The sequence below is a fragment of the Macrobrachium rosenbergii genome, chromosome 21 (assembly GCF_040412425.1).
Source record: "Macrobrachium rosenbergii isolate ZJJX-2024 chromosome 21, ASM4041242v1, whole genome shotgun sequence".
Lineage (NCBI taxonomy): Eukaryota > Metazoa > Arthropoda > Malacostraca > Decapoda > Palaemonidae > Macrobrachium > Macrobrachium rosenbergii.
Window position 1 is genome coordinate 57,491,345 of NC_089761.1, and position 18,586 is coordinate 57,509,930.

The following is an 18,586-nucleotide window of genomic DNA, read 5'->3' on the forward strand; positions in this document are numbered from 1 at the left end:
TAAAAAAAAAAAAATAAGTAAAAAATGCACTCGAGTTTTCTGTTCAGCGCATAATGCTGTATGAAACTCTCAGCCACTGCCCATGAAGCTCTCAGCCGTGGCCCATGAAACTTCAGCCACGGCCCGGTGGTGGCCTGTGTTGTTGGCACCCATAGCGGTGCCAGACGCATGACCATGGCTAACTTTAACCTTAAATAAAATAAAAGCTACTGAGGCTAGATGGCTGCAATTTGATATGTTTGATGTTTGGAGGGTAGATGATCAACATAGCAATTTGTAGCCTGCTAACCTCAGTAGTTTTTAAGATCTGAGGGCGGACAGCAAAAGTGTGGACGGGCAGACAAATAGCCATCTCAGTGTTTTCTTTCACAGAAAACTAAAAAAATGGAGGGTAAAGTTGAGTTCCGACAAAGTGTATATAGTCCGATGTGTAATAAACGAAATTACAGAGACGTGATCCGTATGAATAGATTGTTTGATAAGTAACTGAATAATTAAGATATAGCTAATGCACGCATAATGAATGAGAAGAAATGTTATATGAGTGGAAACCCTGAGAGTCAGGATGTAACCACTTTTGAAAACAAACAAATTCGTTGTAAAATAATTATTAAAGCAAATGAAACAGGAGATTCGTGAGGTAAGCAACGGATTTATTTTCAAGCCTTTTAAAAACAGTTAAACTGTGAGAGTCAGGAAGTAAACCACCAGCTCTTAATGCAAATCTTGATTACCCCCAATTGAAGGGTTCACATCTATGAAAACATATACTATTTATCGTAGGCCTCATTTTTGAATGATTGAAATTTCAAATTGACAAGAGAGGCAGACACAAAACGTAGACAAAAATCTCTGTACATGTGAGCGTAGGGGTTTGGCTCATTGCACCTACCAAGTCATGCTATGTCTGCATTCATGCCTTTCTTAATTCAATGATTCACGGACTATGGAAAAGTGGCAGAACTCATTACATTGAAATTTTCTACTGTGTCGACCAGTTCACACACACACACACACACACACACACACACACACACACACACACACACACACACACATATACACATATACATATATATATATATATATATATATATATATATATATATATATATATATATATATATATATATATATATATATATATATATATATTTAATCACGTACATGAAATAGTTTGCGAGTCTGTTTATTCGTGGTTCAGTATTTTGCCCAAAAACTCATTTTTGTTGCTTCTCTAAAATATCTAATTGTTATGCCATAAATTAACATGGAACCCATTGTTTATGAAGTTCTGTTTGTAGAAGTAACCCTTGTGTTTCTCACGAGTTGGCAAGGGAGGACGCATTTTATTAATCTTATTTTTTTCTTCGCCGGGGTTTTTCGTTTCATAAAATAAGAACCGTTCTTATGTAACGGGAAATGTGAATTCTTCTGGTGTGTATTAGTCGTTGGTAGGGGGAACGATGGGTGGGTAGTTGAGAGAGAAAAAGGAGGGGCCACCGCTGTTATGTAAAGGATGTCTCCATTCTTGTTCAAAGATGGGAGAAAGAAGCGTCTGGTTTTTTATCACCTTTCGATTTTTGTACATTTGCTCATTCGTCTGTGATCTCGAGACGAAGGGTTTTCTTTTTTAGTTTTTCTCTCCTTTCTTCGTCCTAAAGAATATGTGGACACGCACACTGGATCCGAAGTTTATCTTCCTGGGTATTGTCTGGAAGATAAGGTATTCTGTGACTTGGTGCTTCTTATAAGAAAAAAAAATTAAATAAAGGAGGAGAGTGATAGAAGAAAAACTGAGAAAATCTAATCAATCCGAAGAAGTCAAGACAGATTTGGGGTCTTCTTTTTTCATGTATTAAAACATTGATTCATAAGGTCTTCTTAGGAGTAACTTTGATTTTGAATATGAATTTGTGAATTTAGCAATAGTTCATTCTTATGTGTGCGCATTTGGAGACATGACTTGATTATACTAAGATTTCGAAATTCGCTGGCTGCAGTAAATAATCATATCCAACGAACTGACTAAATACTTCGTAACTTTTCCGCAACATAATTTCATTAAGAAATAACTTTCTTCGCATTAACACATTCCATCTGTGAAGACTGAAGCAATAAACTTATTTATTGGACATATTGACGAGATGTTATTAGCGATGCCGTACAAAAAAAGAGAAGCTGTTGCGAGAAGTTTCGGGTTATTGCCTCAGAAGAGTTTAATCGTATAACTTGTCTGCTTGTGTTCTGGCAGTCGGTTGTGGTTGTAGTTATGGTGGCAGGATATGGTCACGAGCATTGTTGTCAATAATTGTCTTCATGTTTTAGTTACTCAGTTTCATATGCATAAAGGGACTATGCAAATTACTACGGAAGCTTTGTTGGATTAGACCATGTAAGTACTCGCATGACCATTTAGCTCTTCTTGTGGGTGCAGTTGCAATGAACGCATTGTTTCGCTGTTCTCGATGGGTTAGGAAATAATATATACTACAACTTACTGCTATCTATCTTTTATTTTACACATTATTCATGTAGATTTCATTTTATTTGGTGTCTAGTGTAAAAACATCTATTACAGGACTATTTTCCTTTGAAAATTCCGAATAAGTTGTTCCAACTTTGATTGTTCTACAATGTATAAATTGTGATTTTCCAGAAGTGTTTGAAATAGACCAGGCGGTAGTACCTTGGCTTGTAGAAATTATATAAAAAAAATCACTTCTTGGTACCTAATTGAAACAGTTAAGTTCATGGTTCAATAGGCTGTAGTTCATTTTTTATATTTTTGAAACAGATTTTATTAGTGAACTGGATGATAAGGTTGGCCACTGTATGTGACATCAGCAACGAAGCCGTTGTATTGGTCAGCCTTGTAGTTCACCTGCATTGGAAGAATGGAAATTATTAGCCATGTGTATAAATAGGAGTCGAAAAATGGAAATTATTAATCATGTGTATAAATAGGAGTCGAAAAATGGACATTATTAGCCATGTGTATAAATAGGAGTCGAAAAATGGAAATTATTAACCATGTGTATAAATAGGAGTCGAAAAATGGAAATTATTAGCCATGTGTATAAATAGGAGTCGAAAAATGGAAATTATTAGCCATGTGTATAAATAGGAGTCGAAAAAATTAAGGAAATTATTATCCACGTGTATAAAGTTAAGTATATCTTAGTTTAACCAGACCACTGAACTGATTAACAGCTCTCCTAAGGCTGGCCCGAAGGATTAGATTTATTTTACGTGGCTAAGAACCAACTGGTTACCTAGCAACGGGACCCACAGCTTATTGTGGAATCTGAACCACATTATGACGAGAAATGAAATTCTATCACCAGAAATAAATCCCTCTAATTCTTCATTGCCTGTCGGAGAGTCGAACGCTGGGCCAACAGCGTGCTAGCCGAGAGCTCTACCTACCCCTCCAATGAAGAACTGGCCATGTGTATAAATAGGAGTCGAAAAAATTAAGGCATATATCGTTATTGTGATTTCCTTAACCTTTTAGGGATTCAGATGAGTTTCCTTACTTTTAACCATGTACAAAGTGGACAGACGCACTAACGGAGACAGACAGTGAAAGGAGGGCAAAACTGCCCCCAATTTTTTTTTTTTTTTTCACTATTCGCAAAAAAAAGTCGTTTGTTTATATATATAATGCACTGAAATAATATTATTTTGTTACTGTGCATGTCATATGTTTTATGGTATATACATCGCCTAAATACTCCAAAGATACCATTCCCAGTTGCTGTAGAAGAAAATGATCAACTTACCGTTTGCTTACGGCCGTCAGGAAGATCGACGGAATATGAGCCATAAACTTTATTTCCATCGGATTTCTCGTGACGACCAAAGTTATTCCCGGAATAAGGGTCCTGGACTCCATACTCGAAGTGGTAGGGCATCAGGGGCTGTAGAGGGACCAAGGGAAATAAATATTCAATAATTAAAGTTTTGGTACCATTGCTGAGAAAATAAGAGTTATCTGGAGATAGCGTTGTAAATGTATTCGAAATATTTTTGTATGTTCCTCAGAGAATGGGTAGGATAAAGACAATTATACATGAGTTACGTTATCATTATTTTCTGAAAATTTGGAAAATGCATGTTCATTTAAGTAAGTTCAGAGTATAGTTAGCATTATTAAACCAAAATAAAGTGATAGGTAAAAAATGAGTAATCATGTGGTGTATTATATGTACAAATATTCAGACTAAATTTATGATGAGAACACAAATTAGAGGTTCTCGTTGCAAAAAATTAGCTTCTTGAAATAACTCTCTTCAAACACTTCGGTGTTTTGGATGTCTTGATGTTAGAGAAAAAGAAAAAGCTGGAACTTAATTGCAATACAATTTTTTCTTTACATTGTTGAATTTTTTTCAAATCCTGCAAACTGATGGCGATGAAGAAAACATTATTGATGTTGCTTGTAGATTTTTATTTTCAAAGAAATAGAAGAAAATGTCACTTACCTTTTGCTGGTACGGTGCAGGCTGGTAGGGGAAGGCGAGAGAGACGCCAACCATTGCCATAGCGACAGCTACAATTACCTGTATAAAAGAACCAAACGGAGAAACATTGATATTTCATGTCTTCCCCCAAGACCTTATTACTTCTATCTTTCCAGGGGAGGGAGGGATACTTGAAGCTCTCATGTAAAGAATTATGAGCAGTTTTACTTTATCCCTAATAATCATAACTTTATATCTTCTGTGATTGAGTGGGAGGTTATGTAAAACTTACCCACAAAGAAAGTATACGTCATTTATGTCGGTTTCATTGCCCATTCCATTTTTTAGGAGAACAGACGTAGCAGTAAAAAGTATATAACGCATTCTGCAAGCCAACGTACGTTTAGTTACTTACATTATGACAGTTTGTCTTTGGAAGAGCGCGATATCCTTTTTTTGTCTATGGATTGTAAAGCCATGTGTTATGTTTTCTATTAGTTGACAGTGTTTGAAATTTTATTTTGGAAAGGGCAGAAACTAGTACACAGGCGTTAAGATTATTTTTAACTCTTTGGAGAGATAAAATTTTTTTTAAGATTTTACCATTTACTTATAAATCAGACAGAACAAATTTCTGTGCTATGACACGAATTCTTTTGATCAGTCCAGCCATTCCTTTTTTATCAGATGTAGTAGATTATAGTGAAAAAACGAAAACAGATACACTTACCTTCATCATTTTGTCTCGAGAATGAGGATGTCGACCCTGGGAGAGACCCTTCTCTGATCTTCGTCAAAGGATGAGTGACGATGACTCTCGCCAGCCCTTCAACTTTATATTGATCTCTGGAATCCCCCTGCGTCCGAAGGGTGACCTTCGGGTGAGTCCTTTTCCAAGGGTTTTTCCGATTTCTTGCCGGGGAAATGTCCCTTTTGTAGCAGTTTGTACTTTTTTTAGATTTCCTTTTGATGGGAAATCTTCTGGTTCTCACCGTTGTGAAACACGTCTCTCTCTCTCTCTCTCTCTCTCTCTCTCTCTCTCTCTCTCTCTCTCTCTCTCTCCTTTATGTTTTTGCGTTGGATCTTTGGGGTTTTTCATTGTTTTTCTTGTGCCGAGTTGTCCGTTCTGATATTCTTCGGGAACGTCGTTGTCACCAGATTTACTGTGGAAACGCTGGAAATTACATCAGAGAAATAAGTCTGTAGCCCTTAAAGAGAAATACCCTTTCTTCCCCCTCTCGTTGAATTTGATATTACAAGTAGTCCGAAATTGGCGAATGGTTATGAAAATCACAGATTTTTTCATGATTAAATTAGTGGTCTTTGTGTCTGTTTATAAACAATGAAGCCATTTGGCGCTGTTCATAGTGTAACGAAGCGAAATTGATTCGTCGTTTTTTTTTTTTTTTTTTTGTAGCTTAGACTTTTAAGTCCTTCAGTTACGCTAGGTTGAGGTTTCTATGGTATTTTGTTGTAAGGTATGGTTTTGCGTGGATCCTTTCGTGGTGTCCTTAATTTTAATTAGTTTAATAGTTTGTCTATGACATCTGTTGCTACGACACTTCAGAATATAAATACGTTACATTTATTCCGAGCCGATAAACATTTTTACAAAGATAGATAATGAGTGTGAACGTTCCCTTTAGGACATTAAAGATTCTCCCTCGCATCCTATGATAATTCACTACTTCCTTGTATTCTCATCATACTCTGCTCAGGATATTGTTTTAGCAATATTAAAAGCACCAGGCAATCACATTTAAGGAGGCTGGAATCGTTGGATTTTTATTTCGTTGAGGACCAAGTCTTAGCTACCACTTAAATTGTTTGTGGCCTTCATTCTTGGGAGAAGTTGTTTTAGCCTTTTTCATATTCAGGCTGGATTTTATTCTCCATTTCTTGGGATATTGTGAATAAATAACCAATTTATATGCAAAACGCCGTCGGCATTGTTGTTTCTCCATTCTGTTCTTAAGAACGGAGAGATTGTTCGCGAGTTGAGCCAAGAAAGGTCTGACCAGTTTTTTTTTTTTTTTTCTTCCCTTCTGTCTTCGGGTGTCTTCACTCGAAAGTTAAAGGATCTGTGTTTGTTTGACGTCGTGACTTCTGTCAAATTATTTTTTGGCTAAAATACGAAGAAAAAGAAGTTAATTATTCTGGTCCTGGAGACGTTTCGGTATCGTTTTTTTTTTTTCTTCATCAGCAATATATTTGCAAAATTTAATTCTGACCACTTTTTATTTAATTTGAGTTATTGTACAAATCTTAGTTTTCGAAATCTGTCGGTTAAGGCCAACCAGTTTTATATTCTGGTAATGCAACGTTCATGCCAATACATTTTTTCCTAAAGTTCAATACGTATAGCGTTTATTAATTAATGTAACATTTCTTTTGTTTAAATCTACTACACGGACATCAAGTGGCATTGATAAAAGTTTAACTCTTTCGTTGTCAAGCTCGGCTACTAAGGCCGTTTGCCCTTCACCTTGGTGTTCTAATTCCGTACGTGCGTGAAGTGGCTGGAATGCGTCGGCTAACAAAACAATGGAGAAGCAACAGGAAACCCCCGGGAAACCCTCCGCCATTAGACTCAGTTGGGGAATCTTTTCCAGGAAGTTGGGCCATCTGCTACAGTTCAGTTGCTTGGTATGATATGAAATTTGAAGACTGCTGGCACGCAGGTTAGAACGAGAGTACCAAGTTTGAGATGACTGGTTGCACGAAGCATACCTCAGTCTCCCATATCCGTTGCAATTTTACGTTTTCTTTCGTTACGAAGCACGGTTTTCATTCTTGCAAATGTATCACGTTGCAGGGATCGCAAGATCTAGCGATTTTATTTCTCAGATACTGTGAATTAGTAGGCCTATAATATCTGATACGGCTTTCAGTGATGGTTTTTGTTGTGTGTTTTACCCGTTTATCGAAATTTCTTTTTATTTCCGTATGCATACAGTTATTATTGAGTGTTTTTCCTTGTTTATGGTTAATAATTCACGGAAACTTTCATATTTGGGTTCTAAAAGTATTTGATTTGTGTCTTAGAGGCCAGTTTTTGTGGCGGTTTTTAAGTGGATAGAACTTCACGCTTAATCATTAATCACTTTGTTGATTTTTTATCACTCGATTTGTAGAGCTGAAAAAATAATGAGACAGTACGGCAAAAAATAATGATAATTCTAATGAAATTTTGTATAGGTTTTGTATTATTTCTTGAGGCACGCTATATCCGAAGTTGCTGACGTATTATTACTAGTTGTATTAGTCGAAATTTAGATCATTACTTAATTTTTTGGGCACAATGTTAGCATAAATATCTTGAAAAGATTTTTATGTAAAGAGGGTTTTCTGGTATGTGCATTTATGTGTGCGTATATAATATATATATATATATATATATATATATATATATATATATATATATATATATATATATATATATATATATATATATATATATATAAAACTTTGTGTGTGTGTTTTCTGTGTGTGTTAGTGGGTTGGTGGGATTTTTATGCTGGGATTAGTGCTTGTATAATTTAAAAGAAGAGATTCATTTACTATTGATGAGCAGTGACATCTGGTTCAACAAGTATTACACTTGAGGTTACACTGTCCATGGCTCAAGTTGAATCCTGTTGAACTGTGGAGCCTTGTAACTTGACTTCTCATCCACTGAACTTTCACCTCGTTGCGTTTTATATGTGCTTTCCTTCTTGAGCGTTATCGGCTTTCTATCTGTGAGCTTTTCAGACCTGTTTTTGCTGTATGTCTGTCATTAAATGTCTGGTTGAAAGTTGTTATTCACGGTTATTACATACATTATTCCAGTTTGACGTCAGGCTGTTGATTGCTTATGTATACCGGTTTTCTCTGACTGAAAAAAGCAGTTATTTTGATCAGTTTCCGATTAAAGGGGGCGTGTGCAGGAATTTTAGAAAGGCGGTTATGTAACAAAAGCCTTTCCCCTTAAACTCGTCAATCAGTGTTGACGGTATAGGTATATGGAGTCATATAGTACAGTTGACTTAGGATAACTGAACGGACAGTTTACTGCTTTGTTTAAAAAGTTAAATTTGTCTTTTGAGTTGGTTAATTAAATGTTTTCTTTTCCTTTAAATTTTTAAATCTTCAAACTCCACATCCTCCTTCCTCCGAATTTGTGATTACGTGTTTTTTATATGTATATTTCTCTTAATGATAATGTAATTGAGCATATTTCTAAGATCCACATCATTAGGCATATGTAGTTAGCTTCAGGTATGCAGAAGAGCAGACATATGTCGTAAAAACTCTGCAAAATGCTTTCAAGAGATAGTTTCTAAGATTAGACCATTTTGCAGTCATCGAAGTCTGTAAAGGTTTTCTTCTGTATTATTGCAAATAATTTATCAAAATTCGATCTCCTGTGTGTTACATTGCTTTTTTGTTATACACACACACACACACACACACACACACACACACACACACACACACATACATATATATATATATATATATATATATATATATATATATATATATATATATATATATATATATATATATATATATATATATATATATATATATATATATATATATATATATATATAAATTTCTGACTCACATCAGGATCAGAACCAGGTCATTCAATTGAAAGGCAAGGGCTCTGCCCAAACGTGATTGTGTTTTGATTATCTCTCTCTCTCTCTCTCTCTCTCTCTCTCTCTCTCTCTCTCTCTCTCTCTCTCTCTCTATATATATATATATATATATATATATATATATATATATATATATATATATATATGTATGTATGTATATATATATACATACATACAGCATATTTATATTATACATGTATATATTATATGCATATATATTTATATATTATGTGCATATATTTATGCGTGCATAAAATTATTCAACCATTTACCCAAACAAGGAGTGGCTTCAAGGAAAGGGAAGGACAGTGATCATTACCACGTGGATGAATCCTCTGTGCTGAAAAGTTCAGTAACACTAGCTGCTTTATGCACCTACGTAGGATGCGCACCAGCAGCTCGTTGAACCCCGTACACAGAATGCGTCATTCACCTCATGGCTTGCAGGCACTGTATTACTTCTTTGGAGTCGTTGTGTTCCCTCTCTTCCAAAAAAAAATCTTTTAAACCATCTGTCCATCCCTTTCCAAGTGTTTCTCTCCTCCTTCCTTCGTACAATTTTACTGTAGATGTTTCTTCTTTTCTCTGACATATCATCCTCTGTTCTTTCTGTTATATATATATATATATATATATATATATATATATATATATATATATATATATATATATATATATATATATATATATATATATATATATATATATATATACATACATATATACATATATGTCTGATTTACTTAAAATGCAGCAGTTAGACTAGCTTTTAACAATTTCAGTGGAACACTAGCGCTGAGTAACAACTCTCGCTGCTGAGAGGGAAGAGAACTTGTTTGGTTCTAAATTAAATCCTGTGGTAGTCATTGCGATGATTTATACAGTACACACGCTTTTGGTTTTCTTTACATAAGTAAATAAAGCTATAGATTATTTTCCATCAGAGAATTGTGATAGTAACAAATTGTACAGTTTGGATGCTGATATTATTTTTATTAATCGACGAACTTTTGAGCAAAGGATTGGAGAGAGAGAAAGAGAGAGAGAGAGAGAGAAGCTCTCAGCATCAGTGAAAGTACAGGAAGGAAAGCTGCAACATCTGTCATAGCTCTCTCCACTTGTAGTCAGTTTCGTTTATTTAATGATGTGTAATTCGCGTGTTTAAAAATGCATACATAAATACTTACTTAGATGTGATGACAGACAGATTTCGGACAAAGATGTAATGACAGACAGACAGACAGATTCAGGCAAATGCTTAGTTTATTTATGTAGCAGTTCTTAAGTACTTTGCCACTGAAGTTATCGCCATTACTTGTTATATTCGTTGGTAAACATGTCGACTACAGCATGTATTTGAACACGTTCGTAGTTTTCACTTCCATGACGATTGAATTCGGAATACTTTGAATGATTAGGGAAAATGAGAGAGAAGAGTTGGAATTAACCGATGATTCATCCCGGAAAAACCTGCCTGCCTAAGGAAGTCGGGAACGAGTTATAAAAACTTGTCTTGCAATATCTTGTAAAACCAATTAGATGACATTGCTTAACGATGCCTGCGCCTTAGTGTGCAACGTTTGTTTTTTTGAGATACTGATCGATACAACTGGATTGAATGAGGAACCTGGTTTATCTGCCAAGAAGCTTTCCTTGCATACTGTGCATTTGCTATGCTGAGTTTTTTTTTGCGAAAGTCAACTTTTTGTCGTGTATAAATATGAGCTTTCTGTACCTCAAGCTGTATTTTATGGACTGATCGTGGCATTTTTATAGGCTTAAGCTGTACATTCTGCAATTTTACGTACATAAAGCTATTGGTTATTAACTGTGACTTTACTCTTTAATTTTGCAGTGGCTCACTGATACTTCATTGCAGTGGATGCGATGACGAAAGTGTGACTTTTTAAGTAATGATTGTGATCGCTGACTGTGACTTTAGGTAATGGTTGTGATAACTGATTGTGATTATTTAACTGAGTGGTTTTGACGGTGTCTCTACTGGGTGTGGCGTTTGATTCTGACGACTGCAGTCATTGATTGTAGTTATTTATCGTAGCTTTTACTCACTAGCTTTTAATATTTTTTCTTTTTTTAATGATTTCCCTTCTTGGTATTTATTAACCCATGGCGAAGTTGCCTTTCTAATCTAGTTTTGACTTTTGAATTACAATAACCTTCAACCTTTTAAACAGTTTCTTCTCTCTCTCTCTCTCTCTCTCTCTCTCTCTCTCTCTCTCTCTCTCTCTCTCTCTCCTTACACACACACTTTTTTTTTTTAAGACTCGCTGTGAATTTCTCTTCTCCGATCCCTTCCATTACATTTCAGTTACCGAAGATATTGTCCAGTTTTTCTTACCTCATGGTTTCTCGTAATGTGCCTGTAGCAGATGTAAATGGAAGGCTGTATTCAGAAAAAATAGATGAAGTCATTATTTTCCATGGGTATGTTTTGTTTTCCACATTCTGTTTCAGACATCATTGAAACTTTGTCGTTGCACTATTTTTGTAGAGACCAGTTACGAAACAAGGTTTTGTCTACTCCCGGATTGTCAGTGAAAAACGCAGTAAGGTGACCATTAGGTTTTTTACTGCTTATACAGAATAAACTCGGTGTTTATATATAGTTAGAAGAAAATTTTTATTGACATGGAAATATTGCCAATGTGGATTTGCCTTTATGTGCTCTCTGTCGCTTTCATTTCTCAATGAATCATATGCATCTGTGTGTGTGTATGTGTCTATATATATATATATATATATATATATATATATATATATATATATATATATATATATATATATATATATATATATATAATGATTATAATTATTACAATGCCCTCTTAACTTCTCAATTCTTCGTCCTTTTTTTAATATGCTTGTAACTACGAAGCCTTAACATCCAAACGCAAGAATGGTCAGGTCGGTAACGTGACCTCCTTGTGGTTGTGGTGACGCGGGTTCGTCTCCCGCGACCGGCAATCACAAGTCTCTTCAGTTTCTTGCGTTTGGATGTTACGGCTTCATAGTTACAAGTATATCCAAAAAAGTGCGAAGAATTCGAGAAGTTAAGAGGGCATTGTGGCTATTAGAATTACATACGTGTCTGGTAAAAGTGACCAGTAGATTCTACACACACACACACACACACACACACACACACACACACACACACACACACACGCACACACACACACATATATATGTATATATATATATATATATATATATATATATATATATATATATACATATACTTATTATTCTTCTCTCGTTTTATTTAGAAAGAAAAGTGGTCTCTTTTACTTCTTAGAGGAATTACCGTTTTCACTCCGTGGCTGGAAGATAAAAGAGTATTTCTTTGTACTTGTTGCTGACAAAAATAATTGTTCTTCTCTGTTGTTACTCTGTATTCATACTTTGCAAAGATTTATTTGTTTACTTTTTACGAGCATTGTTTTACCTTTTCACCTTCCGGGATTTTTCATTCGTCGACCTGCAAACATTATTGCTTCCAAGTAATAACGCTTGTTGAGGAAAAAAATCAGACTTAAATAATTTTTTTCCTTTCGAAAGAAATTGTAATATTTGTGAATGATATAAGACACTGATTGCTGTCAGGTTACAAAATAACAAGAGCGATGAGGAATCTCTCTCTCTCTCTCTCTCTCTCTCTCTCTCTCTCTCTCTCTCTCTCTCTCTCTCTCTCTCTCTCTCTCTGCGATTTTAAGATCTCAAATTATTATTACTGTTGACTTGAAAAACAAAAGGTGTTGGTATAAGCAGTATAAGTGTGTCACCCACCAGTGTAATTCTGATTATCACCCTTTGGTAGTGTCGATTGCTGTTGAGATGAATTTAATACAGATATATATATAATCATTTTCTAGTAATATTGAAATAACGATAGTCATTAATATAAAGGTTACTGATATGTTTATTTTAAGAACTATGTTTCCTGTTATATCAGAAACATTTAAACATTGCGTAAAATCAACATGAAGAAGTTACTGATATAATGAGTTCTGTTTATGGCTTAAGATTAGACGAAAAAGGAGATGATTATTTTTTTTATCATAGGAACAAACGGGCTGGCAGAAAGTGAGAGAGAGAGAGAGAGAGAGAGAGAGTAAACGGGAATAACATAAAGAAAGCAAAATACCGCCGTGAGTTATTTCTAAGGACAGCTAGACTTGTGTCTTGCTTATTCCTTGGCAGGCGAGGATTAAGTTTCCTTGTGAAAATGGTGAAGGATAAGAAACGCAAATAAACAAAAGACGCATCAGATGAAAGTTTATATGTTCTGTGTATTACGTTTCCCCAAGAGGAGCTGAAATGCTTATTATTTTGGTTCGCTGGTATCAAATCTCGTATATTTGTCCCACAGTGCAACTGGTCTTTATTTTGTTGAAAGGGTTTACTATCGTTTTTGTGTAGTGTAGTGTTTTATATCGTTGCATTATACATGTATGTATGTATGTATGTATGTATACGTATATGTGTGTATGTATTTACATGTCGTTTTGTGTATATATATACTTATATGTATGTATGTATATGTATTATACATATGTGTATTATAAACACACACATATGTATATACACACTGCATATGTGTGTATGTATGCGTATGCGCGAGTGCGCATATAATTACTTGCTGCTCGTATTAGTATTATTGCCAAGAATTATATTTTCTTGTGGTATAACTGGCAGATATTTTATTGCCATTATGCCTCTCATATTTATATTGCACGTGTTCGTTTGCCATCAAACTTTTTAAAAATTTCCTTATTCCCCTTCCTCAGTTTTATAAAAACACATGCACTCTTTTAATCAGAGATTTTTACATTTATTGCATCTATGTTTTGGCATATTTCCGTTGTAAGCAATGATATGTACTTGAATAGGAGCCCCTCCACTTCTCTCTCTAAGGTAAATGTTCGTGAAGGAAAGACTATTTGTACCAAAATATTTATTGAAAAACTAAAGTGACTAGTTAAAATTACAAAATCAACAACATGGTAGTTCACAAGAGAGGCGGTGGTGTGCGGGTTACCAGTATCCTGCAGGAGACGATTATTTGTATCACAAGTTAGGGTTACTGGTATCCCAACTGCGGTTCATAAATTGGTCTGAAGGTAACAGGAGGTCCGTAGGTCGCGGGGTACTGGGCTTGGCCGTAATACTGGACTTGTGCCACGTAGCCTCCGTAATCATCAGCCACGTACGTTACCTGAGGAAAGATGAAAGAAGGAATGCTGATCAGTTTTACTTTGTATGTGTTTGTATTTTCACAGTTGGGGGAGTGTTGTCATGTATTGTCTCTCCGGTTCCGGTACTATGGCATGAGGTTGCCACCCCCTCACCCTGCTTCAAGGATGTTCAAAGACGTATGTGCTGACGGCGTTAGGAATTTCTTGGTTGTCACCCAGTCAAGTATTACCCAAACATAGGGTGACTAATTTTACTGACTGAAACACCAACGTTATTCCAAGTGCGTTACACCATCACGCACACAGACGTGTGTGTTTGTGTGTGTATATATATATATGTGTGTGTGTGCGTGTGTATAGTTATATGTATATAACACAAATTATGTAAACAGCCCAGCGGGAACGTGGTTAATGTTTTGTAGATTAAAACATATGAAGTTTTCCTATTCATTTTTCCTAGCTGAAATGTCATCAGAACTCTCCACCAGCCATTTTACGTGCATTGTGCACTGCACTGTCCACCTCCATCTTGCAGTATATTTCCTTCCTGAGCCTGTAGTCTCTTTTCGTCCAGGTACTCGTATGCATGATCGTTTTGAGGCATCTCAGCAGTGTTCTATTCGGTCTGCTTGATCAAACTGTATCTCAACTTTGTCTTTTTCATATGTCACGGGTTAACTTCTTTAACAAAACTGAACGTATGCTTAATATTATTGGTCACATAACAAATGCCGTTTAGTTACTAAGAAATGATTGCTGGTACTGTTAACCCTTAAGAAAACCGCATAATGTACATCCTTGTTTGATCATTATTCATTTCGAGCATCTTTTTTACTCTCTCTCTCTCTCTCTCTCTCTCTCTCTCTCTCTCTCTCTCTCTCTCTCTCTCTCTCTCTCACACACACATCTTTATAAGATGAAATGTTGTTTGTGTCTTAATCACTGTTATCTTTGTGCAAGAAGATAATTTATGAAAATTACTTTGTAAATTATTCCGGAACCACCAAACACTTTCCCGTGGCGCCTATAACGTTAATTTTTGGAATAAATTTTGAATTTCTTATCTGTTCATTTTTGATAACGGGTTTTGCACATATTTCCAGGAACTTACGATGTCTAAACCTTCAGCGTTTACGACAAAAACCTGGACGTGGTACCTGCAACGTCATTTTTCTTATCCAGATTATGGAAGAGTTTAAGGGCAAAGTCCGTTCCAGAATCTCGTGAAGAAAGGTTCTCTAAATGGTAAAGAGAAACAATTTATCGTGCAAAAAATACTTACAAAGTACAGCACAACAGGCAACCCGTGCGCCGTATGCGTATCGGGGAAAGCCCTCTCAAATGAATGGCATTGGCATTGGTGTCATACAGTACATACCTTTTCCAACCTATTGATTACTAGACAAACGTCATTCATCAGGGTTGACATGGTACTCAGGTAGTATTACAAATTATAAATGCTTACAGATAACTATATAGGAGAATTATAACATATTAAGTGGGAATTACAAATGGTAAAGAAAAACGTCATTGGTAGAAAAAGAAACAAAATCAGAATTGGTTTACCTCCTTTCTTGATATTTCCGTAATGAGGAAGTAATTGATGAAGAGAGGATTGGAAGACTTACCACTTGCTTCCTGCCGTCAGGCAGTTGGACGCTGTAAGATCCCTTCACATTTTCACCGTCTGATTGCTCGCTGTGGCCAAAGTCTGCTCCGGCATATTCATCGTTCACGGCATATGCGAATTCATACGGTATGGTGGCCTGGGAAGGGAGAGAGAGGGAGAGAGGGAGAGGCAAATATGGTTTTGTAGTTTAGTATTCTGCACACACATACACACACACACACACACACACACACACACACACACACATATATATATATATATATATATATATATATATATATATATATATATATATATATATATATATATATATATAATATATATATATATATATATATATATATATATATATATATATATATATTATATATATATATACAGTATATATATATATATATATATATAGTATATATATATATATATATATATATATATATATGAAGTATATATATATATATCTTTATAGCCTATATATAGGAAGATAAATTGCCAAATATCCGTCAGACCATTTTCACTTTTTTTCAGTATCATGGTGGTTCCTTGCTAGGCTACCTTTACGGACATGATGCGTTTCGTTAATAATCTCTTAAAATTGAATGGTAAATGTCCGGTGCAAGGTAGTTCAGGCTAGAAATTCATGTGCTTGATATCTTGAATGTACCGTAGATCTTATCAGTGGGCCAGACTTAACAAGTTGAGGGGTATATATATATATATATATATATATATATATATATATATATATATATATATATATATATATATATATATATACATACAATACATATAAATTCAAATTAAAGTAATTGGAAATTATCACAGACTGTGGACTGTTGTTGTAGGTACTTAACTTATAACTTCCACTTACCTCATAAATGGGCTGTGAGTGATGTATCACGTCTGCTTGTGTATAGAGATCCTCCGGTCTGGATTGGGCTGAGGCAAACACCAATAGCAAAACCAGTACCTATCCAACATTGAAAAATTACGAGTTTGTATTTTATTGTATGCATATTTTTCATCTTTAGTTAAATGATTTGCATTATCAACTTATATTACAATCGTTTTTACTTACACGTTCCCCATTTTCTTATGATATCAAGAAATCAACACGAGATATCGCACGGTTTTTAAAGCACATTGGTCAGTTAATTGCTTAATAACAGTCATTTTTATTTTCCTCTGTGAATTTATTGTTATAATTATTATTTTCGTTATTATTATAGATAATATTCTTGCTGCATTCTAATTTCGAAACACCGATATTCAGAATTGATCTTCACTCGCATTTAGTGAAAAAGCATTCACAATATTATGTGTTAAGACAGTCGAGACACGAGGTGTGTTTTCAAAGCTTTTCATTCATTATGACGTAGGGTTTGATGATTTTCCTTGATCTGTGTAGAACAGAACTGAAGCAGAAGTGTAGTTGTGTGTTATCACTGTGTATAATGACGCACCCGTTTATTTAGATGTCCATGTTGTGACGTTGATTTAGAGAGGATGGAGAGAAGAGACCACATTATTGAGAGATGGATGGAATTGTTGTGTGTGTGTGTGTGAGAGAGAGAGAGAGAGAGAGAGAGAGAGAGAGAGAGAGAGAGAGAGAGAGAGAGAGAGAGAGAGAGAGAGAGAGAGAGAGGAATTCTTTAATTCTTTTATATGAAAATGAGAGGGGGGAAATGGGAGAAGAGATATGATTGTGACAAGTGATCCTTCATGATAGCGTGAAATAAATTTTTAGTGTTAAAGAGAGAGAGAGAGAGAGAGAGAGAGAGAGAGAGAGAGAGAGAGAGAGAGAGAGAATTTGCTTGTGAGACAGTGAACATCCAGTTGACCTACCTTCGTAATCATGTTGAATTGTTTGAAGCAAGCGAGAGACTGTGGAGTGTGGCAGGAAGTGTGCCTTCCTTTATACCTGTTTCGCCTGTTATACTTTCCATGCCACCTGACCTTTTAGTCTTAAAAATGCTGATGTCATAATATTTGAGAGAGAGAGAGAGAGAGAGAGAGAGAGAGAGAGAGAGAGAGAGAGAGAGAGAGAGAGAGCTCTCCTTTGAACTGTAAAATTATGGAGATGATGTTTTGTCCTATAAGAGCTACACCTCACATTCATCGGAAGTTATATCAAATCAGGATGACAACTCATATTATAATTGTTGAATCTGTTGAGGAATGTGTAATGTCTATTTTTACATACCTTACTTTTTTCCTCCACGTCAAGTTCTTTGGTTGACTTTCTCGTTAAATGCTAATTATAGCCATAGTTTTTCCTTTTATGAGTGTTTTTTAATAAGGCACTTCCGCGTGCATATGGTTGACAGCAGCAAGAGATAAGTGCACGTATTTTCCTCACAGTCATTTACATAACGCAGTCACTATTATCTCCAGTCTTGAGAATTTGGGAACGGTTTGCACCCGTGAGCGTGAGCTGCTTTTAGCGGAATTAGGTGAGGAAGAGATATTTAAAGAACAGTGAAAGTTTTTCAGGTTTCCTCCTGCTAGGCACTGTGCCATTGGAAATAAAACGACCGAAATTTGTGTATAGTGCGGTAAACAGGGTGGCCTGTGTTCCTGTTTATTGCTAAAAACAGAAGAGTTTAGTTATTTCCTCGGGTCAGGAAT

The 18,586-nt window shown here is 35.3% G+C and overlaps 2 protein-coding genes across 2 annotated transcripts; both read right to left on the reverse strand.

The window, feature by feature from the left end:
* Positions 1 to 2,497: 2,497 nt before the first annotated feature.
* On the reverse strand, positions 2,498 to 5,342 carry LOC136850212 (cuticle protein 19-like). The gene is made up of 4 exons (XM_067123849.1): positions 5,197 to 5,342; positions 4,488 to 4,565; positions 3,786 to 3,923; positions 2,498 to 2,884 (listed from the first exon to the last, which is right to left on the reverse strand). The coding sequence occupies exons 1-4, from the start codon at positions 5,203 to 5,205 to the stop codon at positions 2,804 to 2,806; spliced, it is 306 nt and encodes a 101-aa protein (XP_066979950.1). The 5' UTR covers positions 5,206 to 5,342; the 3' UTR covers positions 2,498 to 2,803.
* An 8,748-nt stretch (positions 5,343 to 14,090) lies between these two features.
* LOC136849628 (cuticle protein-like) lies at positions 14,091 to 17,842 on the reverse strand. The gene is made up of 4 exons (XM_067122934.1): positions 17,804 to 17,842; positions 16,830 to 16,928; positions 15,960 to 16,097; positions 14,091 to 14,351 (listed from the first exon to the last, which is right to left on the reverse strand). The coding sequence occupies exons 1-4, from the start codon at positions 17,813 to 17,815 to the stop codon at positions 14,217 to 14,219; spliced, it is 384 nt and encodes a 127-aa protein (XP_066979035.1). The 5' UTR covers positions 17,816 to 17,842; the 3' UTR covers positions 14,091 to 14,216.
* Positions 17,843 to 18,586: the final 744 nt, after the last annotated feature.